Source organism: Triticum aestivum, chromosome 6A, assembly GCF_018294505.1.
Source record: "Triticum aestivum cultivar Chinese Spring chromosome 6A, IWGSC CS RefSeq v2.1, whole genome shotgun sequence".
Lineage (NCBI taxonomy): Eukaryota > Viridiplantae > Streptophyta > Magnoliopsida > Poales > Poaceae > Triticum > Triticum aestivum.
In genome coordinates, this window is record NC_057809.1 from 15,837,297 (window position 1) to 15,856,763 (window position 19,467).

Genomic DNA, 19,467 nt, shown 5'->3' on the forward strand with positions numbered 1-19,467 from the left:
ATGATCGGCAGGCCATAGAGAATAAATGGATCTTCAAGAAGAAGACTGACGCTAACGGTAATGTTACTGTCTACAAAGCTCGACTTGTTGCGAAAGATTTTCGACAAGTTCAAGGAGTTGACTCCGATGAGACCTTCTCACCCGTAGTTATGCTTAAGTCCGTCCGAATCATGTTAGCAATTGCCTCATATTATGATTATGAAATTTGGCAAATGGATGTCAAAACTGCATTCCTTAATGGATATCTTTAAGAAGAGTTGTATATGATGCAACCAGAGGGTTTTGTCGATCCAAAAGGAGCTAAAAAAGTGTGCAAGCTCCAGCGATCCATTTATGGACTGATGCAAGCCTCTCGGAGTTGGAATATATGCTTTGATATTGTGATTAAAGCATATGATTTTATACATACTTTTGGAGAAGTCTGTATTTACAAGAAAGTGAGTGGGAGCTCTGTAGCATTTCTGATATTATATATAGAGGACATATTGTTGATCGGAAATGATACTGAATTTCTGAATAGCATAAAAGGATACTTGAATAAAAAAAATTCAATGAAAGACCTCGGTGAAGCTGCTTATATATTGGGCATCAAGATCTATAGAGATAGATCAAGATGCTTAATTGGACTTTCACAAAGCACATACCTTGATAAAGTTTTGAAGAAGTTCAAAATGGATTAGGCAAAGAAAGGGTTCTTGCTTGTATTACAAGGTGTGAAGTTGAGTCAGACTCAATGCACGGCCACTGCAGAAGATAGAGAGAAAATGAAAGGTGCTCCCTATGCTTCAGCTATAGGCTCTATCATGTATGCAATGCTGTGTACCAGACCTGATGTGTACCTTGCTATCAGTTTAGTAGGGAGGTACCAAAGTAATCCAGGAGTGGATTACTGGACAACGGTCAAGGACATCCTAAAATACCTGAAAAGGACTAAGGATATGTTTCTCGTATATGGAGGTGACAAAGAGCTCATCGTAAATGATTATGTCGATGCAAGCTTTGACACTGATCCGGATGACTCTAAGTCACAAACTGGATACGTGTTTTTATTAAATGGTGGAGCTGTCAGTTGGTGCAGTTCCAAGCAGACCGTCGTGGCGGGATCTACATGTGAAGCGGAATAATATAGCTGTTTAGAAGCAGCAAATGAAGGAGTTCATATCCGATCTAGGTGTCATACCTAGTGCATCGGGTCCAATGAAAATCTTTTGTGACAATACTGGTGCAATTGTCTTGGCAAAGGAATCCAGATTTCACAAGAGAACCAAACACATCAAGAGACGCTTCAATTCCATCCACAATCAAGTCAAGGAGGGAGACATAGAGATTTGCAAGATAATACGGATCTGAATGTTGTAGACCCGTTGATTAAGCCTCTCTCACGAGCGAAACATGACCAGCACCAAGACTCCATGGGTGTTAGAATCATTACAATGTAATCTAGATTATTGACTCTAGTGCAAGAGGAAGACTGAAGGAAATATGCCCTAGAGGCAATAATAAAGTTGTTATTTAATATTTTCTTATATCATGATAAATGTTTATTATTCATGCTAGAATTGTATTAACTGGAAACTTAGTACATGTGTGAATACATAGACAAACAGAGTGTCACTAGTTTGCCTCTACTTGACTAGCTCGTTGAATCAATGATGGTTATGTTTTCTAACCATAGACATGAGTTGTCATTTGATTAACGGGATCACATCATTAGAGAATGATGTGATTGACTTGACCCATCCGTTAGCTTAGCACGATGATCGTTTAGTTTGTTGCTATTGCTTTCTCCATAACTTATACATGTTCCTATGACTATGAGATCATGCAACTCCCGAATACCGGAGGAACACTTTGTGTGCTACCAAACGTCACAACGTAACTGGATGATTATAAAGGTGCTCTACAGGTGTCTTTGATGGTGTTTGTTGAGTTGGCATAGATCGAGATTAGGATTTGTCACTCCGATTGTGGGAGAGGTATCTCTGGGCCCTCTCGGTAATGTACATCACTATAAGCCTTGCAAGCAATGTAGTTAATGAGTTAGTTACGGGATGTAGCATTACGGAACGAGTAAAGAGACTTGCCAGTAACAAGATTGAACTAGGTATTAAGATACCGACGATCGAATCTCGGGTAAGTAACATACCGATGACAAAGGGAACAAACGTATATCGTTATGCAGTTTGACCGATAAAGATCTTCATAGAATATGTGGGAGCCAATATGAACATCCAGGTTCCGCTATTGGTTATTGACCGGAGACGTGTCTCGGTCATGTCTACATAGTTCTCGAACCCGTAGGGCCCGCACGCTTAACGTTTGGTGACGATCGGTATTATGAGTTTATGTGTTTTGATGAACCAAAGATAGTTCGGAGTCCCAGATTTGATCATGGACATGACGAGGAGTCTCGAAATGGTCGAGACATAAAGATCGATATATTGGATGACTATATTTGAACGTCGGAATGGTTCCGGGTGAGTTCGGGCATATACCGGAGCACCGGGAGGTTATCGGAACCCCCCGGAAGGTATATGGGCCTTATTGGGCCATAGTGGGAGAGAAGAGAGGGAGGCCTAGAAGGGGGCGTGCCCCCTCAAGCCTAATCCGAATTGGGTGGGGGCCGGCCCCCCGTTTCCTTCCCCCTCTCTCCCCCTTCCTTCCACTCCTAGTCCAGCTAGGGAAGGCGGGGAGTAGGATCTCCCCATGGGGCGCGCCATAGGAGGGCCGGCCCTCCCCCTCCTGCACTCCTTTATATACGGGGGAAGGGGGAACCCCATGTACACACAAGTTGATCATTGATCTCTTAGTTGTGTGCGGTGCCCCCCTCCATCATAATCCATCTCGGTCATATCGTAGCGGTGCTTAGGCGAAGCCCTGTTCTGGTAGCATCATCATCACCTTCATCACGCCGTCGTGCTGACGAAACTCTCACTCGACACTCTGTTGGATCGTGAGTTCATGAGACGTCACCGAGCCGAACGTGTGCAGATCGCGGAGGTGCCGTACCTTCGGTGCTAGGATCGGTCGATCGTGAAGACGTACGACTACATCAACCGTGTTGTCATAACGATTCCGCTTACGGTCTACGAGGGTACGTGGACAACACTCTTCCCTCTCGTTGCTATGCATCACCATGATCTAGCATGTGCGTAGGAAACTTTTTAAAATTACTGCGTTCCTCAACAAATCCGTCATGTTTATATGAAATCCGACCGTGTTTGCACGAATTTCGTCCGGTTGGTTTGAATTGTTGTGAAAATATACGCGGCTAAGGTTGGATGGCGTACTCCCGCATCCGTGTCCGCGGACTGGTCCCCTCATCCTTAGACTGATGCGGGAGGAAATTTGCGGGTTGCCATTGGAGATGCCTTTAGTGCGTGCTAGGAGGGACAGACCCCACACAACCCAGCCCAAGACAAAGTCAAAATAAGCATGAAGGACCGATTCAACAACCTCAATTGCTTAGGGAGCTTAGCTTAGTGATTGAGGAGATATGGTTAAATTTGTACATGGCTGCTCAAAAAGCGAGTATATCTGAAAATCCTTACGTGTTGTTAAATTTGTACTCTCGAATTCTCTACATATATGCTTTCCTAATCATATAATAGAACCACTATTACGATATTTCTTAAACCATTTGTTTTGGAGATATCAAACATAAATATGTATAAACTATATAATGTAGACAAATATAAATTTGTAATTTTGTACAAAGTGCAAATTGAATTCAGCGAATGTATGAGTATTTTTCAATGATATACATTACATTACAAATAAAAAATTATAATAAAACTTATATTTATGTGGTTAAGTATGCCAATTAAGTAATGAAAAAATTATACTATTAACACGGTATTATGGCAAGTATAAATTTTTAGTATAAAATATGTATATATCAAGTAGAATAGATGACTTGAAAAAAATATATAATTGGAGCCATGCCACCTAAATTTTAGACATTGGTTTGGATTTATCCGAAAGAAACAAAAATAAAATAATAATACTTGTTTACCATGTGTATTAACACTTCACAAATGACGCCACAAGCTCTGCAAGACGTGCTTGACGACGTATTGGGGAGACCATGAAAAACTTGGGCACTGCGGACGACAGAGAAGTGGACTTGGCCTTCCAACTGACAAAGAGTGCAATCCAGACTTCGGCACACAACCTTCAGCAGAAACATCACCTTTCTATGGTTACCTATCGGCTGAGACAGTAAGCCATGCAATTTCTGCCGATTTCAGTGACTCGTGCCAAACTCCAAGCAAGACCACGAGGACCTATCGCATACGGAGGGGAAATCTTGTGTTGTTGCATCGCTCTACAAACAGAAGTAGTTGCACCGGCAACACCGTGACAATCAAAGCTTCTGGATGGTTTTTCACTCCGAATCGAGAAATGGTGGTGAGTGTGGGGTAATTTGATTGACTTATGCATTCCAGAGAGGCTGGTGCTCACAAAAAATCATTGTAGCAAGATTACATGTGTACTCTCAGTCATAACACCATGTCTCCTCACTGTATAAAGTTTTTTGGACTCATGAGAATGGACAGAGAAGTACCAGTGACAAGAATGGCATCCTATTGTTGTGCCTCCAACAGTTAACATGATCAACATATACCACCAAATTTTGTGATTAACTGTCATCTCATTCATCTGGATTATATCATTATCAGCACTTAGTTGCTCTAACTGATCAACAACTCTATTGTTAGGAGGACACGAATACAATATGATTGTGTTATTCCACTTAGATCCTAATTTCTGAATGAAGTCCTTAAGTCAAAGCAAACTCCACACATCATTGTCACATTCCTCAAACCAATTCACCTTAGCACCTCAATAATTTATGTTGTTGCCAACTCCACATCAAAATCCAAAGTGGTGACTTTCTGCACTGACGTGTGATGAATCACCTGCATTTTAAACATCGTTCTGCTAAAAGCTTTTGCAATATACTTCAGTCATGATCCAGAATAGTACCGAACATCACCTAAATTACATTGTTTCACTAGAAAAACATATCAATAAAAGTAGTCATAATTAATCACTCTTTAATGAACATAAATAATAGTACTACCGAAATCAACATGACAGCGATGCAGCAGGCACAGTTCTGCTGTGCTCGCTCATTGAATGAGATGCTTCTCTCTGGACGATTCGTCTTTTAGAGTTATGCTCTCAATTTTTGCAAGAAGGACCTGGTGATCTTCAACCAAATCATGTCTATGCATGATGAATGGTTTAGCTTTTTCTGTCTTATTGTTTTGATCCATGTATCATGTTATTTTGTCAAAGGCGAAGATCTAAAAAACCTCCTATATGAACCATACTTTGGGTATTCTGAAGTAGAGGGATTAAAGTGTATGAGGGACCGTATGTGAATCCCTAGCACAAGTTTAGTGATCATATTTTAAGTATTCTAAAGTAGAGGAACTAAAGTGAGTTCCAAGCAATTTTAGTGGCCTCTATGATTTTTTGTCTATGAAAAATAAGGGTCTTTTATTAAAAAGAAAGTAGCTAAAAAACCTCTTCACTTCTGAGGCTCATCGGTGGTACGCCGCCGTCCCCGCCTGCCGCTGTAGAGCATGCGTCGCCTCTGCCCAGGCAGGTCCCGCACCTCGACCGTCCGCCGCGCTAGCTAGCCGGCGCCAAACTGGCCGGTGTTGTTTACTTCTTCGTAGAGCCAAGTAGGTAGTACTACTCAGCTACCTAGCAATGGTGGCTATGGGTATGGGTTCTAGAAAGCGTTGCGTTGTGTGGTGCGTTGGCATGCTTGTCGTCGGGCTTCTCCTCATTACGACAGAGGCAGGTTACTGCTCCGAGGACTGTCGTGGCAAGGTTGACTTAATGTCCTGCGCCGGTCGGTGCAGATCTCAGCTTGAGGTTGCACAATCGGCGAACTGCGTCGCCCTCTGCCATGGCAAGCCGAACTTCATGGCCTACTGCAATCGCTATTGGTATGCCCGACAACAGCCCATGCATCTACGCCGGGCTGGCTAGCAATCAACAAGGCAGGAAGAAGAAGAAGCAAGAGGAGGAGCAGTTGATGATGTCCTGATGGCGGCGGTGTCGTCCTTCTACGGCAACTATTGCCGAGCGGAAGAACCCAACGTGGACTACATATACTATTGTTGCACCGCTTTACAAGCCAGATGTGGCTGCATCGGCAACATCGGCAACATCGCCGACAACTGAAGCTTTTGGATGGTTTTCAGTTCACATACATAAGTGGTGGTGAGTGTGGAGTAATTTGATGGGACTCATGCTTTCTAAAGACAGTGATTGATGCGTCCGTCAATGCATTAGCAAAATCTGATCAAGCAATCAACTCTAATATTTTGATGGTGGGTACAGTTGCACTTAAAATACCATCACAAGATCCAGAGCCTGAAGAAATTAAGCCTAATTTTCGTACGCCAAGCTACATAATTTTTGGTGATATTCTGGTCCAAATCACGTGATGTTGTGTTTACATGCAGATGATCAGCTGGCCGGACGATTAATTAGTGGAGTTGTTAGTTTAGGAAATCAATCGGTGTTAGGTAAAGGATAAACATGATTAGATGTTTCCTTGGCGTGATATACGGAGAAGTCCTAGTAGTAGTTGTGTTCGGTTTCATAGCAAGAAAATCTCATTTGTTTTGTTCAAGTCAAAGTCGAGTGGGTTGTGCCTGCGTGCACTATATATACCAGGACGACACGTCGTGTAAAACGGTAGAGTTTTGTTTTGGTGAGTTCAATAAAATCCAGAAAACGTCCCATGTCGGGGGACACCAAATACTGAGTTTGTTTTTGCTGATCCCTAGAGGATTTTGTCGCTGCTGCGTGTGGAGTCGATCCAATCTACTCGACGCAAGATTTTCGGGCTTACGTTCTTTCATCTTTGCTTGAACGGAAGTTTTTGTTTTTCTGCTAGTACCGTGAAAGATCGGGCCGACGAACGACTCGCCATCTAGTCGAGTATCTATCAGTGATGCTCACAGGGAATTGGTTAGGAAGATCACACATCCACTCTCAACCACATCACCCATGTCTCCTCAATGTAGCAAGTTTTTTTGGACTCATGAGAATGTACGGAGGAAAACAATGACAAAGATGTCATCCTATTTCTGTGCCTCAAACTGGTTAACATGATCAACATATACAACCAAAATTTTATGACCAACTATTATCTCACTCATCTGGATTATATTATTATCATCGCTTAGTTGCACTAATTGATCAACAACTCCATTGTTAGGAGGACACCCATACAATATGATTGTGTTATTCCACTCATATCCTAATTTCTCAATGAAGTCCTTAAGCAAAAGCAAACTCCACTCATCATTGTCACAATCGTCAAACCAAAGTCTTGTTGCCAACTCCACATAAAAATCCAAAGTGGTAACTTTCTACACTGAATTGTGATGAATCAATTGCATTTTAAACATAACTTTGTCAAAGCTTTTGCAATATAGTTCAGTTGTGATGAAGAATAATGGTGAACATCATCTAAATTATATTGCTTCACTACATAATATATCTATAAAACTAGTCATTATTAAGCACTCCTTACGATGAAGCAGCACGCGCTGTGCTCCCTCATTGAATGAGTTGCTTCTCCTTGGACGTTTCATTTTTTAGAGTTATGCTATCAATTTTTGCAGGACGAATCGGTAATCATCATCGGAATCATGTCTATGCACGATGAATGGTTTAGCTTCTTTTGTCTTATTGTTTCGCTCCATACATCATGTTATTTTGTCAAAGCGAAGATTTAAAAAACCTCCAATATGAATCGTATTCTGAAGTAGAGGGACTAAATTGAGTTACAGAACAACTTTACCTCTGATGAATTATCTATACGGAAAATAATAAGAGTTTTTTATTGGAAAAAGAAAACAACCTAGGAGTAAAAGAAACTCGGGAGATTGGATCATTTGCCACACTTTATTTTGGGAGTTGATGATTTGCCTGCTTTAATTAGAGTTAGATCATTTGCCCCATTTTTCTTTAATCTTGTGATCATTTGCCCTAATTTCTGTTTTAATGAATTCTTGATTTGTTTAATTCAGAAAATTGATGCGGAATGACCTTTATGCCCCTCTACCTGGTCGAACTATGACCACTGTTCGTCATGTTTTCTCTTCTCCTCGTACGCTGGAAGCAGAGGAGGGGGCCGGGGTGCAAGCTGCAACCAGGGGCGCTGTTCCCGACACGGCGACTCGCCGTGTACTCTCCGGCAAAGCCACAAAGGGCAAACACTACATGCAAAGCTGACTCAACCGGTGCATTTGATAGGCAGGGCAAGTCATGTAGAAGCTGGCTTTGAAGCAGCTAGGCAGGTGGATGGATTTTCTTGGAGGCTACTCACGTAGCTCACGTACGTATGCGACCCGCCGGCGGAGTAACGGACAGAACACTCACGCGAAAACACAGAACACCGATCCAGTTATCTTATTTGTCTGATCTGATACTCCATATTTGGTTACAAGGGGATACAAAGGATGTACGTAGCAGCTAGCTTCACGTCCAAGCCGAACATGGACGCGTGGTTAATTCCAACAGAGTTGCTGCTGGAGTGTACGGGAGCAGCGGCGGTGCTGACCTCGAGCTGGAGCTGGAGGTGGAGACGGGCGCAGCGTAATCTCGAGCTGGAGCAAGAGGCAGATCAGTGATGGCCTGAACGACGATTCCGGTGACCAAGGTGACTACTGTCCTAGGGGCATAAAGGCCATTCCACATCCATTTTCTGACTTAAACTAATTAAGAATTCATTAAAACAGAAACTGGGGCAAATGATCAAAAGATTGAAGAAAAATGGGGCAAATGATCTAACTCTAACTAAAGCAGGGCAAATCATCAGCTCCCTAAATAAAGTATGGCAAATGATCCAATCTCCCAAAGAAACTCTTCACCGCCGAGGCTCGTCGGTGGTGCGCCGCCGTGCCGGCCTGCCCCCTGTAGAGCCTGCGTCCGCCGGGCTAGCTGGCCGGCGCCTCTCCGCCGTGGATCTGGCCTCATCCGCCTCGCACTCCCCACCCGCATCGTTCCCCAACCGCTCCTCCTTCCGCCACCAATTCAATCTGACGGGACGAGAGCAGGGGGAGCACGGGCGCGTCCGATTCGGTGCAGTCTCGTGGTGGTGCTTTGGCGGGCATCTTCTCGTCTCCGAGCCGCCGAATACGACAGATCCCACCCGCGGCGCCGATTCCATTTTACAGTGAGAGGTCAGGCTCGGTGATTTACTGACTGAACTAGCTTGCTATATTCATCAGATTTATTGGTTAAATCAGTGGTTGGATTCAGATGTGCAAGATATTGTGAATTTGTTGCGGATGTGTATCCGAAGAACTTTGCATCAAGTTTCATACAAATGTTCTACTAGTAGTTTAACCTTTTCTTTTCTTGCTTCCTACAGTTGACCTGACCATTGATCACACCTTGTATGCTCATATCCTCTTCGAAAGATCCTTAATAGTGAATGAACTCAATTTCCCCACAATCTTGTATGTAGTCTCTCACCATTGCTGGTATGAGTGTCTGACTATTCTGTAGCACTTCTCTGATTGTTTGATATTACTATTAGAAGCCAGAATAGATTTGCTTAAATCTGAAATCTGTTTTGGCCCCTCTGCATTTGGTGTAGTATGGTGAGCCCCATTTAAATGATTCAGCAGGTATTGGTGGTCCTGATCATGGTGTTCAGCAAGGTGGAAGTGAACCTCAGAAGGCTGCTTCAGGAGGCTCCTCGGCAGCAGAATCAGGCCAAGCTTGCCCATGTAAGTGTAGCTCCTCTAACCTTTTTAGATTTGCGCCATGCTCCGTTTCTGTTCAACGTTTGAGCACGCTATGTTCTGTAACTTAGCTGGAGAAGTAAGATACAGAATACCTGTGAATCCTTTTGCTGTTGTTAGAATGAATGTAAGGAAAATTCAGTGATGGAATTTGCTTTGCTTCGTTATGTTTTTGTTCAGTTTTAACGGACGATCGCTGGTGAATATTCTCTCTTTAATCTTTATCACTTGGTCCGGCATGTGCTGGCACTGAAAGCCTCTAATTGCAGTACGTATCCACAGCCAGGGAGCTATTGGAACAGCTTGGAGCAGAAATTACAACTGAAGGAGTATCAAGGTACTCTATGGGTTTCTGTGTTCTCAGAGGACATAGTTTTGTATGCCTTTTGGGAATATTAATATGTTGACTGTGATACAGCCTGCAATCTGTGTTCCAGCTAACATTTGTTGAGGACCCACAATTTTATAAATGATAGGAACTCCTTAATTTCAATACCAGTATAGTTTTCCCCTTGCATATTTGAAGTTTTCCTGAGCTTACACTGGCTGACGTGCCCTTTTGATCCATGCCTCTCTTCCCCCCACACACACTCAATGAAGGCATGTCAATATGGACACTCCTTTTCTTTTGGATTTATTAGCAAACTATTCATAAAAATCTGGATAGCGTATATGTAAGGATACATTTCTTACTTGACAAGAGAAACCTTATACGAGGTTCAGAGTATGTCTTTATGACCTTCCATTCAGTGCTCTGCATTTTGATGATGAGAATGTCTGGTCATATTAATCTCCGGAGGATAGCAAAGTTAGCTTTTGCTGTTTATGTATATTTCCCCATGACGAGACCATGTTTATTCATGAGTATTTTCTTGATTCAGGGTTTCAAAAACTAAGCTCAGTGAGTATTCAGAAAAGATTGAAGCACTAGCTGCCACACTGGCTGCTTCAGTGGTATTTTTTTATCACTTTGATTCATATTTATGCTGTCCCCACTCTCTGTTTAAACTGGTTTCTCAGATCAGTACATGCCAGCATTACTCATACAGTCTAGCTTCTAGATACACCTCCATTACTATCTTTTGGATGCAGAAAGAAAATGAAAATCCAGTTGATGAGATCAAAGAAGAAAGCTCTTGTGAAAGAGAAAAGGCTGAGAGTCCAATATCCTTGTCAGCAGGATTGCGAAGGAGATCAACGTAAGTAAAATCTTGCCCCTTTTTTATTTGTTTCTTTTTCTTACAGTTACAGCTAATGAACTAATGGATGCAAATAAGTAGGGCTCAGGTGGAAGCTGGTACAAGCAGTCATGATAGAAAAGAAAGAGAGACTGGAGGGCCTATTAAATTGGATGCAGAAGCTCAGGCTAACATTGAGAAGCATAGGTATGCACCCCCTTTTTTGGCAAAGTTTCTTGTGGACCCGAGAATCTGGCTTAGTGCCCTCATCATCTTTTATCTGCATGAGTAACCAGTTTACTGATTTGTTCATTGACTCACCTTGCTGTCATGAAAAGTGTAGGTATAATCAATGCTATGTTCGATCATTACATGTTCTTGTGATGTTTTAAGACCTAAGCATTTATACTTGGTGGATATCCTCTTACTGTGTTGGATTTCTAACTGCACAGGGACCTGCAAGACAGTCTGATAGACGAAATGGTTGACTTAGCACGTGAGCTGAAGAAAAGTAGCCTTGTAGTGAACCAATCCGTACAAGATACAGAGAAGGTAGGTTTTTCTGTTGCCTTGTGAGTTGTTTCTTCTGTTGATGAAGTTCCCTCAGCTCCCTTTTTGTGGATGTTTACTGAGAAAGCTCACTTGCTGGGTACTACTGATGCAGATCCTTGATTCCACTGAGAGAGCCATGGAGCATAGCTTGGCGAGCACCGGCAGCGCAACGGCGCGAGCCTCTGAGGTCTACTCGCTGGCCTCCAAGACAACCTGCTTCCAGTGGTTGCTCATTTTTCTGATGACCTGCATGTTTGTCATGGTGGTTATGCTCATACGGGTCACCTGATGTCGTTCGCTGCGACCACTGAAAACGGTGTCATCAGTAGCCGTTAAGATTGTACAATCTTCTAAATGATCCTTCTGAACATAAACACGAACCAGTTTTCCGAAATGAGCATTGCTTCTCATCGTCATTGTGCAGTTCGCTGAAGAAAGATGCATCGGCACTCTGTGCACCCAGGTAACTGTCAAGTTTCAGAGAGCTCTGAATATTGTGGCTTGAGAATAGACTTAGACTTATTCTGCATTGATATATTAGTCAAGAGTATTGAAAACATTCTTCGTCCTTGTTTTCATTTTTGCTCTTTGGCCATAAATCAGATGTCATATTAACTTTTTTTACAATATTTTGTGCTACCATTCCCATTACGTGTCACTAAATTATCCTTAGTTAAGACCACTCCTCTACACAGGCCCAAAAGAATATCTTAACCCTTAGCGGGACTTTCAACTTCGAAATGAATTTTCTATGGAAAACATGATTGTCATTTACCATGTCCGCATACATGGACTTCAACAAAAACATTCCGGAAGTATGAAGTTGCCGCTGGAAAGCATCCGTCTCCTGAAACAAACTAACATCAACAAGCGACTGGACCATGTGTAACCAATCAGTTCCCTTATCACCTGATAAGAGTCTGATGAGAAGTATCATGTTTCCATTGCACAATGTTATACAGAGAAGGGCACTGTTGGCTAACCTAGTGCTCGTCCATCAGCAACTAAGTATGAGCCCTTACTAAGAAAAAGTCTTCCTTGACTTTTTTTTTTTTTTGCGAAAGTTCCTTGACTTTTAATAGACCCTTCGAGAATGGTGAATTTGTCGGTTTTATTGTCACTTGAGACACTTTGTGAATGCAGATATTTGTTGAGCAACTCCTGCCAGACTACATTTTCATTTATAAGGTTGAACAACCATTTGTTGACAAACATTTATTTTGGATTCCAGATCCACTCGAGATCACCATGGTCTTTGGTCTGCAAATAATGCCTCACTTGGTTAATCGATATTTCTTCTTATGTTCATCACGTAGCCAGAGAAAACGAAATCTGTAATAGTCGAATCTGTTCACCCCATTAGGTATTTCAAAGGACAAAACATTGGTAGGCTGGTGAGCACTGCTTTGATGTCTTCTATCCTTTTTTCACTTCTTATTCGAGAATTTCCAGAAATTAACAGGGGTACCAAGGTAACGGAATGGGAAAAATCATGACTTGCACCCAGATAACTCCTTATATTTGTCCTCAACCTCCTTAGCCTGACCGAAGCAAAATATCTCACTTTTATGAAAAAAATATTTTTTTAGACCAAAAGGTTGCTCAAAATGCATAAAACGAGTTTCACATTCGCTGCTTTCTTCATGTCGGGTTCCATGAATAGAAAAGTGTCATCGACACACTGAAGAATGGTTATACCACCATCTAGGAGATGCGTAAGTCTACTAAGTTGCCCATCTCTATTAGCCTGTGTGCAATGAGGATAGCTAACATGTTAGCGACAAGGTTGAAAATGATGGGAGACATTGGATCGCACTGCCTCAGACCCTTCCTAGTCTGAAAGCAACGGCCAATATCATCATTGACTTTAATCACCAATTCGCCATGTTACCGCTTATGAGGAACCTAGCAATCAAGTCGCACCACTGTGGCGCGAAACCTTCCATGCAAAGAGTCTACCGAATCCAGATATGAAACATCATCATTACCACAAGCTTACGCTCAGTTAAGGAACAAATGCACAAACGAACAACTGCGAGTATTGCGAAACCTTTCATGCGAAGAGTGTATCGAATTAATCCATACATGGAACATCATCATTACCACAAGCCTACGCTCAGTTAAGGAACAAATGCTCGGAAGGAACAACTGTGAATATTATGTAGCTACAATATTCCATGCAACTCTCATCATTCACTTTTAGGACTATAAAATAAACTATTGATTGCGGCTTTGACTCGCCATAACAAGTAATAAATTTATTTCTCAAAACATAACACAGTAGTTCTGCCTCTGATATAGCATGCTGCCGAGGCACAGGAATGCATAGCACTTGTCCTAAATTAGAATCCATAACCTGTACAAAAAATTAAAACAAGTTAGAAAGACCATATTGATTCCTGAGTAAGAAATAGCAGACGATGATGAGCAGATTGTCTCTGTATACCTGAACCGCACATCGGGTTCACAACAGGTGCACACTTAGGCGCCCTTATGTCGACGACAACAGCGTCAGAGGTGATGAAAGTTTTCGCCACCGATGCAGCATGCTCCAAGCAACACCTCACCACCTGTTTATGCAAAATCCAGTTAATTTTTGTTTGAGCTTGATGCTTATGCACAGAAAGGAGGATAAAGAAAATAGTTGGATGCAAATAAGGAGGTACATAGAATCCCCCTTAGAAAGGTCTCATCAAACTGGTCACCCCTTCAAAGTTTATGGGTTCCATGCTTATTGTTTCAGCATAGTTACAAATGCAATTATATGTCAGTTAGGATAAACACCCAATCGCCATTTCCCGACAAAACATAATGGACTCTAGGATTTTTCAGGTACATTATCTTGAAAAAAGTGTACCATAGCATCCTCATATGAGAGCATCGGTTATATGACGTGGTCAAAGAGAACATTGCTTCTGCAAGCACATACCTTGGTTGGATCAATAATACCAGCAGCCATCAAATCCTCGTACTTTCCTGTAGCGGCATTGTAACCATAGCTGGAGTTGTCAATGGCAAGGACCTGAATGCTCCAAATTGGTTATGCTCAAGTTTTTGAATATCAAATTCATATTTGAAAACAAATTTGAGTTCCAAACCTTCTCAATAACTACGCTGCCATTAATGCCAGCATTTTTTGCAATCAGTTTAAGTGGATAACTTAAGGACTTCCTCACAATTTCAGCTCCAACCTTGAAAATACGAAGAGGTGATTAGTTCAGTGCGAGGGAAGAAAACAACGCCTTGAACTAAATACAGAATTCTGTTACTGAAACCTGGCGAAAGAGGATCCCATTAACTTTTTCATACCTTCTGTTCATCATTCTCAAGGGTTTGTTTAATAGCATCAACTTTTGATGCAAGTCTTATGAGGGTACAACCACCACCAACGACAATACCTTCCTCAACAGCCGCCTGCCCACAAAGAAAGGTAGTCAATTAACAAAGAAATGAGTACATATAGGTTTTGTTGTAAAACTAAAATCAACACAATTCTAGAATGCACTAGAAGGCCCTCTGAATGATATCAAAGGTACACAAATCCTAAAAACCAATTGGAATTTAACCAGGAGAAAACATTACCTTTGTTGCATTCAGCGCATCTTCGACCCTCAGTTTCTTTTCCTTTAGCTCGGTTTCAGTCTGTGCTCCTACCTACAAACCAAGATGTATTATGTCATAGCTATTATTTCTTCTAATGCAACCTAAAAAGTGCACTACTGGGTGTATTTCTGGAATTGTTGCCTAGTATATCAATAGATATCTCAGCATGAACATCGGCTGTACCTGAATGATAGCAACACCACCATATAATTTGGCTATCCTCTCTTTTAGCTTTTCTTTTTCATATTCATGTTCAGTAGCCTGAAAAAAAAAGTTTCGGAACGAAATTTTAGTCAGGGTATTTTCATCCACACTTAAGTGAGACACACACTTGCGCGGGACAAGCTAATTGAACTATATATGCTGGAAATATGGAGCATTCAATAAGTTCACAATATACTGACCTCAATCTGGTTCTTGATTTGTGTCACCCTTTTGATTACTTCCTCTTGTGTAGTACCATCTCCAATTATTGTTGTTGAATCTTTAGTAATTACAACCTTGGCAGCAGTTCCTAGGACAGTTTTGTCTGCTTTATGCAGGGGTACTCCAAATTCGTCTCTGATGACAGTGCCTACATGAAGATTGACTGTTATAACTGAACAAATATCACAACGGGATGCATCGTATCACACCAAACATCAAACCCACCTCCTGTCAGAGTGGCGATGTCATCGAGGTATTGACTCCTGCGCTCCCCGAAACCAGGGGCTCTTATAGCAGCAATCTGTAGTGAGCCTCTAAGCCTGTTGAGCACGAGGGCTGCAAGGGCTTCCTGCTCAATGTCCTCTGCAATTATTAAAACTGGATATCCACTCGTAATAGCGTCCTCTAGAATAGTGATAAGATCTTTGGCGCTGTTAATTTTCTTGTCCACAAGAAGGAGCTGAGCAATATTATAAATATATCAGCTTAAGATTACATAACTCATGGAGATTGTGCTAACTGAAATAAGTAGACGAACTGCCAAGACAATGTGTGACAGACCTTGCAATTGTTATACTCCACTGTCATTCTTTCACCGTCGGTCACAAAGTAGGGAGAAATATAGCCGCGGTCGAATCGCATCCCTTCGACCACATAGAGGCTGTTTTCAGAACTCTTTCCTTCTTCGAGCGTGACTACCCCATGTCGCCCAACCTTGCTCACAGCGTCAGCTATCATGTTGCCAATTGCATAATCATTTCCAGCACTTACAGCAGCAACATCGACAAGTTCGCTATCTTTAACCTGCAGTATTTAATGCAAATTGGCAAATTTGAATTTCAAATAGAGGGTACTCCCGTTGAAAATTAATATATGAGATTCAAATGAGGATTAGGGCTCCTGAAAATGATAACAATGGGTTAATACTCATGAATGGTAGTTAGGGCCTAGGGGTGAGTCATCTGCTCCGTTAATAATTAGCATAGGGAGCAGAAGTTACTATAATCCGATGCATTTTCTTGTTGCATTACAAGATCGGCCGAGTATTTATCATAGATTGATAGAGGAAATGTGATATAGAATTCAGAATGAATGTATTTCTGGAACTGAACAATAGATTAGCAAATCTAAACCTCCTTGGACATCTTCTGGAGCTCATAGACTAGTGCTTTGGCTGTTTTCTCGATACCACGGGCAATCTGTACTGGATTAGCACCAGCACCTACAATCTGGAGAAAGTAAGCAAATCTAACATTATTTACCGAATCGAATATATAAAATAATTATGCTATAAAAGACAAGACACAAGACGTTTGTATTGGTGTACCTTAACACCCTCGGTGATCATCCCTTGAGCAAGGATGACCGATGTGGTTGTGCCATCACCAGCCAAGTCATTTGTCTTAGCAGCAGCTTGCCTAACCAATTTAGCTCCAATATTTTCTACAGGGTCTTCGAGCTCAACCTGGTCGATAGCCAACAACGACAAAAGTTCATAGCACGGATTCAACTTATATTAGGATTGCATGGTATGAGTAAACCGTAATGACACGTACCTCTTTCGCTACCGTAACACCATCATTAACAATTCTAGGTGGCCCGTACTTATTCTCAAGGACAACATTCCGTCCTTTTGGACCAAGAGTAACTCCAACCAGGTTTGCCAGCTTATTCACTCCATTCTGATAAGGAAATATGCAATCAGAAATTTGCATCTAAAACCAAAAAGACAGAACGACATAGACGATATATAGTATTATTATTTAACCGAGGGTGATTAGATTGTACAACTCACCTGCAGCTTCCTCATAGCCAACCCATCCTTGTTGAAATACAGTTCCTTTGCGGCATTTACTCTGAAATTGCACCTTCTCCTAGGCCTGATTTCCTGGGCAAGTGAAACAAATGTGGGCGAAACCAGGGAAAGCGTCCTCTTGGAGGAGAATCCGGTAGGAGCGGCGGCATTGAGTCCGCATGTGGAGATGCCACAAAATGGTGAAGCCATAATCTCTATCACTGTCATAATAGTTTAAAAAATTTATGTCAGAATGGTGAACATCACAATAGCAGGGAGAGGGAACGAGGGAGTGGTCGGATTGATCTATACCTGGTTACTCCAATCTCGTCTTGTGCTCCACCTTCCTTGTGGGTTTAGTGGAGGTTTCTTTGGTTTGTGGTTTAACTCATCATCCTTCTCCTCTCTTAAATAGGCAACGGAGCAAAGGAGGCAAAGATTGAGAGAGAAATAGGTAAAGGCTGAATGCCGCTGGGCCCTCTGGAGCATGTGGAGTCTTCATTAGGAGTGCACATACAATGGGATGATATATTGGTCTTCTTTCGTTTTAGTGATGATGCCACGTATAGGATGGATGGATGGATGGAGGGAGGGAACGAGGGAACTAAGAGATGATCTCTTAAAACAAATTTTCCGTTCCTTATCCTAGATGTCATCTCTTAGTCATATACTAATGTAAAACATGTTTTTTTATTTTCAGCTCTACACTAGATGACAGGGATGATCAACATAAGACTACCTTCTCAACAAGCAAAATCCCTCCTACTCAGCACATTAAGCTCGTGCTCTCTATGTTTGGTAAGCTTAACAAGTGAAAACCTTGCTCACAGTCGCCTGAAGCTTGTTAAGTTGGTGAGCACCCGTGAGCGCTAGTTAACACTTAACGGCACAACCGCAAATATCTAGCAGGAATCCAAATTTTTCAACAATTTGGCCACAAAATTAATTGTTAGATTTTGGAACAAACCATACATTGAACTCCTATGGGCTGGGTTGGGTTGATTAGATGGTGTAACTTAAGATAAGAATATGTGGTGTGTTGCTTTGAAAACTCGTTAAGCTTAGCGAGCTAAAACCAATGATTTGCTTAATTCATTTAGAAGCTAGCTATTGGCTATTGAGCACTCATTAAGCTCACGAGCTGAGAACTTTGTGTCCACCCCTAGTCTATCCACGTTGTACTGGAAGAAAATAGAACTCTCTATCTCTCTCCCTCTCTCCTTGCTTTTTCTTTGCTAGAACTCGCTTCCTCTCCCTTTGCTTGCTAGATGGACAAAGTTACTTGTGGCAAGTTCTTTCTGTCGAGGCAGTGTCTGTTCACCATGCCGACAAAATTGTGGCCCCTGCTGCAAATACGGCAAGCGTCTACACATCAAAGGATTTAGGTTGGTTTGGCGAAATCAAGGAGACACATCAGACTGGCATCCCCATTCTGAACTGCCTTCTCATATATTTCATCAAGAGGAGGATACTGCACTGGATGCATGCATGGATTGCAATCGATGAGTATGCGTGAGAGATACTTGTGCACGTGGAGATCATTTCGTATTTCTAAGAGGACCAGAAGATGCAGCTCGGTTTGTTTGCTGAGGAAATATTTGTATGACCCACCGCACAGAACAGAACTGTGATCTATCTAGCTTGCTCGCGGTCCATATATGTACATGTGTGTACGTAGCTTTTTTTCCTTATTAAGACAGTCTTTTCTTTTGTCTTATCAACCATAGCTTTCTTCTCTTTGAACCCAAAGGTGCACATAGATAGATATAGAACATAGAATGCCGGGCATTGGATGCTTTCCTGCCGGAACGAGCAAAGCTACTACTCCCAAAAGCACATAACAGAACAGTGACCTATCTTTCTAGCTAGACCATAGCTTTGTCGGTCCATATATGTGTGCAGGTATTGGGCAGATTTGGGAGGAAGGAATCACTGATGAACTGGTACGGACGGATCACATGTGATCTTCATTGATTTGGAGTATGAATTTTTCCTGCAACACTAGTATTCACCCCTTTGATTCACGAGAATAGATAGACTGAAAACTAGATGTTATTTTTTCCCCTTCTGTCTTATCTCCAGTGGAGAAGTACAGGAATTAATGAAAGAAAATCCACCCAGTCGT

The 19,467-nt window shown here is 41.9% G+C and overlaps 2 protein-coding genes across 9 annotated transcripts; one reads left to right on the forward strand and one right to left on the reverse strand.

Moving 5' to 3' along the window:
* The first annotated feature begins 8,836 nt into the window (after nt 1–8,836).
* On the forward strand, nt 8,837–11,928 carry LOC123130008 (uncharacterized). Of its 8 annotated transcripts, none has more exons than XM_044549961.1 (9): nt 8,991–9,221; nt 9,413–9,524; nt 9,641–9,773; nt 10,058–10,125; nt 10,670–10,742; nt 10,881–10,987; nt 11,066–11,173; nt 11,419–11,518; nt 11,631–11,928. In XM_044549961.1, exons 3-9 carry the CDS (start codon nt 9,660–9,662, stop codon nt 11,805–11,807), a joined length of 747 nt encoding a protein of 248 aa, XP_044405896.1. In that variant the 5' UTR covers nt 8,991–9,221; nt 9,413–9,524; nt 9,641–9,659; the 3' UTR covers nt 11,808–11,928. The 8 variants fall into 8 exon arrangements, with proteins under 8 accessions (XP_044405892.1, XP_044405895.1, XP_044405893.1 ...); XM_044549963.1 differs by having other exon boundaries at nt 11,069–11,173; XM_044549957.1 differs by lacking the exon at nt 9,413–9,524 and having other exon boundaries at nt 8,837–9,221; nt 9,669–9,773; nt 10,071–10,125.
* Nucleotides 11,929–13,557: 1,629 nt separating this feature from the next.
* On the reverse strand, nt 13,558–17,791 carry LOC123130010 (ruBisCO large subunit-binding protein subunit beta, chloroplastic-like). The gene is made up of 15 exons (XM_044549966.1): nt 17,655–17,791; nt 17,343–17,563; nt 17,104–17,229; nt 16,875–17,012; nt 16,681–16,776; nt 16,109–16,351; nt 15,773–16,007; nt 15,526–15,695; nt 15,305–15,382; nt 15,101–15,172; nt 14,828–14,932; nt 14,617–14,709; nt 14,448–14,540; nt 13,965–14,088; nt 13,558–13,874 (listed from the first exon to the last, which is right to left on the reverse strand). Exons 2-15 carry the CDS (start codon nt 17,550–17,552, stop codon nt 13,861–13,863), a joined length of 1,797 nt encoding a protein of 598 aa, XP_044405901.1. The 5' UTR covers nt 17,553–17,563; nt 17,655–17,791; the 3' UTR covers nt 13,558–13,860.
* Nucleotides 17,792–19,467: the final 1,676 nt, after the last annotated feature.

What these genes read in the sequence shown, in the direction of transcription:
- LOC123130008 (XM_044549957.1), top strand. Translation starts at nt 8,873, where the DNA reads ATGGCAAATGATCCAATCTCCCAAAGAAACTCTTCACCGCCGAGGCTC. An exon ending in CCACACTGGCTGCTTCAGTG is followed by an intron (nt 10,743 to 10,880) that starts GTATTTTTTTAT and finishes TTTTGGATGCAG; the next exon opens with AAAGAAAATGAAAATCCAGT. An exon ending in CCGTACAAGATACAGAGAAG is followed by an intron (nt 11,519 to 11,630) that starts GTAGGTTTTTCT and finishes CTACTGATGCAG; the next exon opens with ATCCTTGATTCCACTGAGAG.
- LOC123130010 (XM_044549966.1), bottom strand. Translation starts at nt 17,552, where the DNA reads ATGGCTTCACCATTTTGTGGCATCTCCACATGCGGACTCAATGCCGCC. An exon ending in GTGGTGTTGCTATCATTCAG is followed by an intron (nt 15,173 to 15,304) that starts GTACAGCCGATG and finishes CTTGGTTTGTAG; the next exon opens with GTAGGAGCACAGACTGAAAC. An exon ending in ATGCGCTGAATGCAACAAAG is followed by an intron (nt 14,933 to 15,100) that starts GTAATGTTTTCT and finishes CTTTGTGGGCAG; the next exon opens with GCGGCTGTTGAGGAAGGTAT.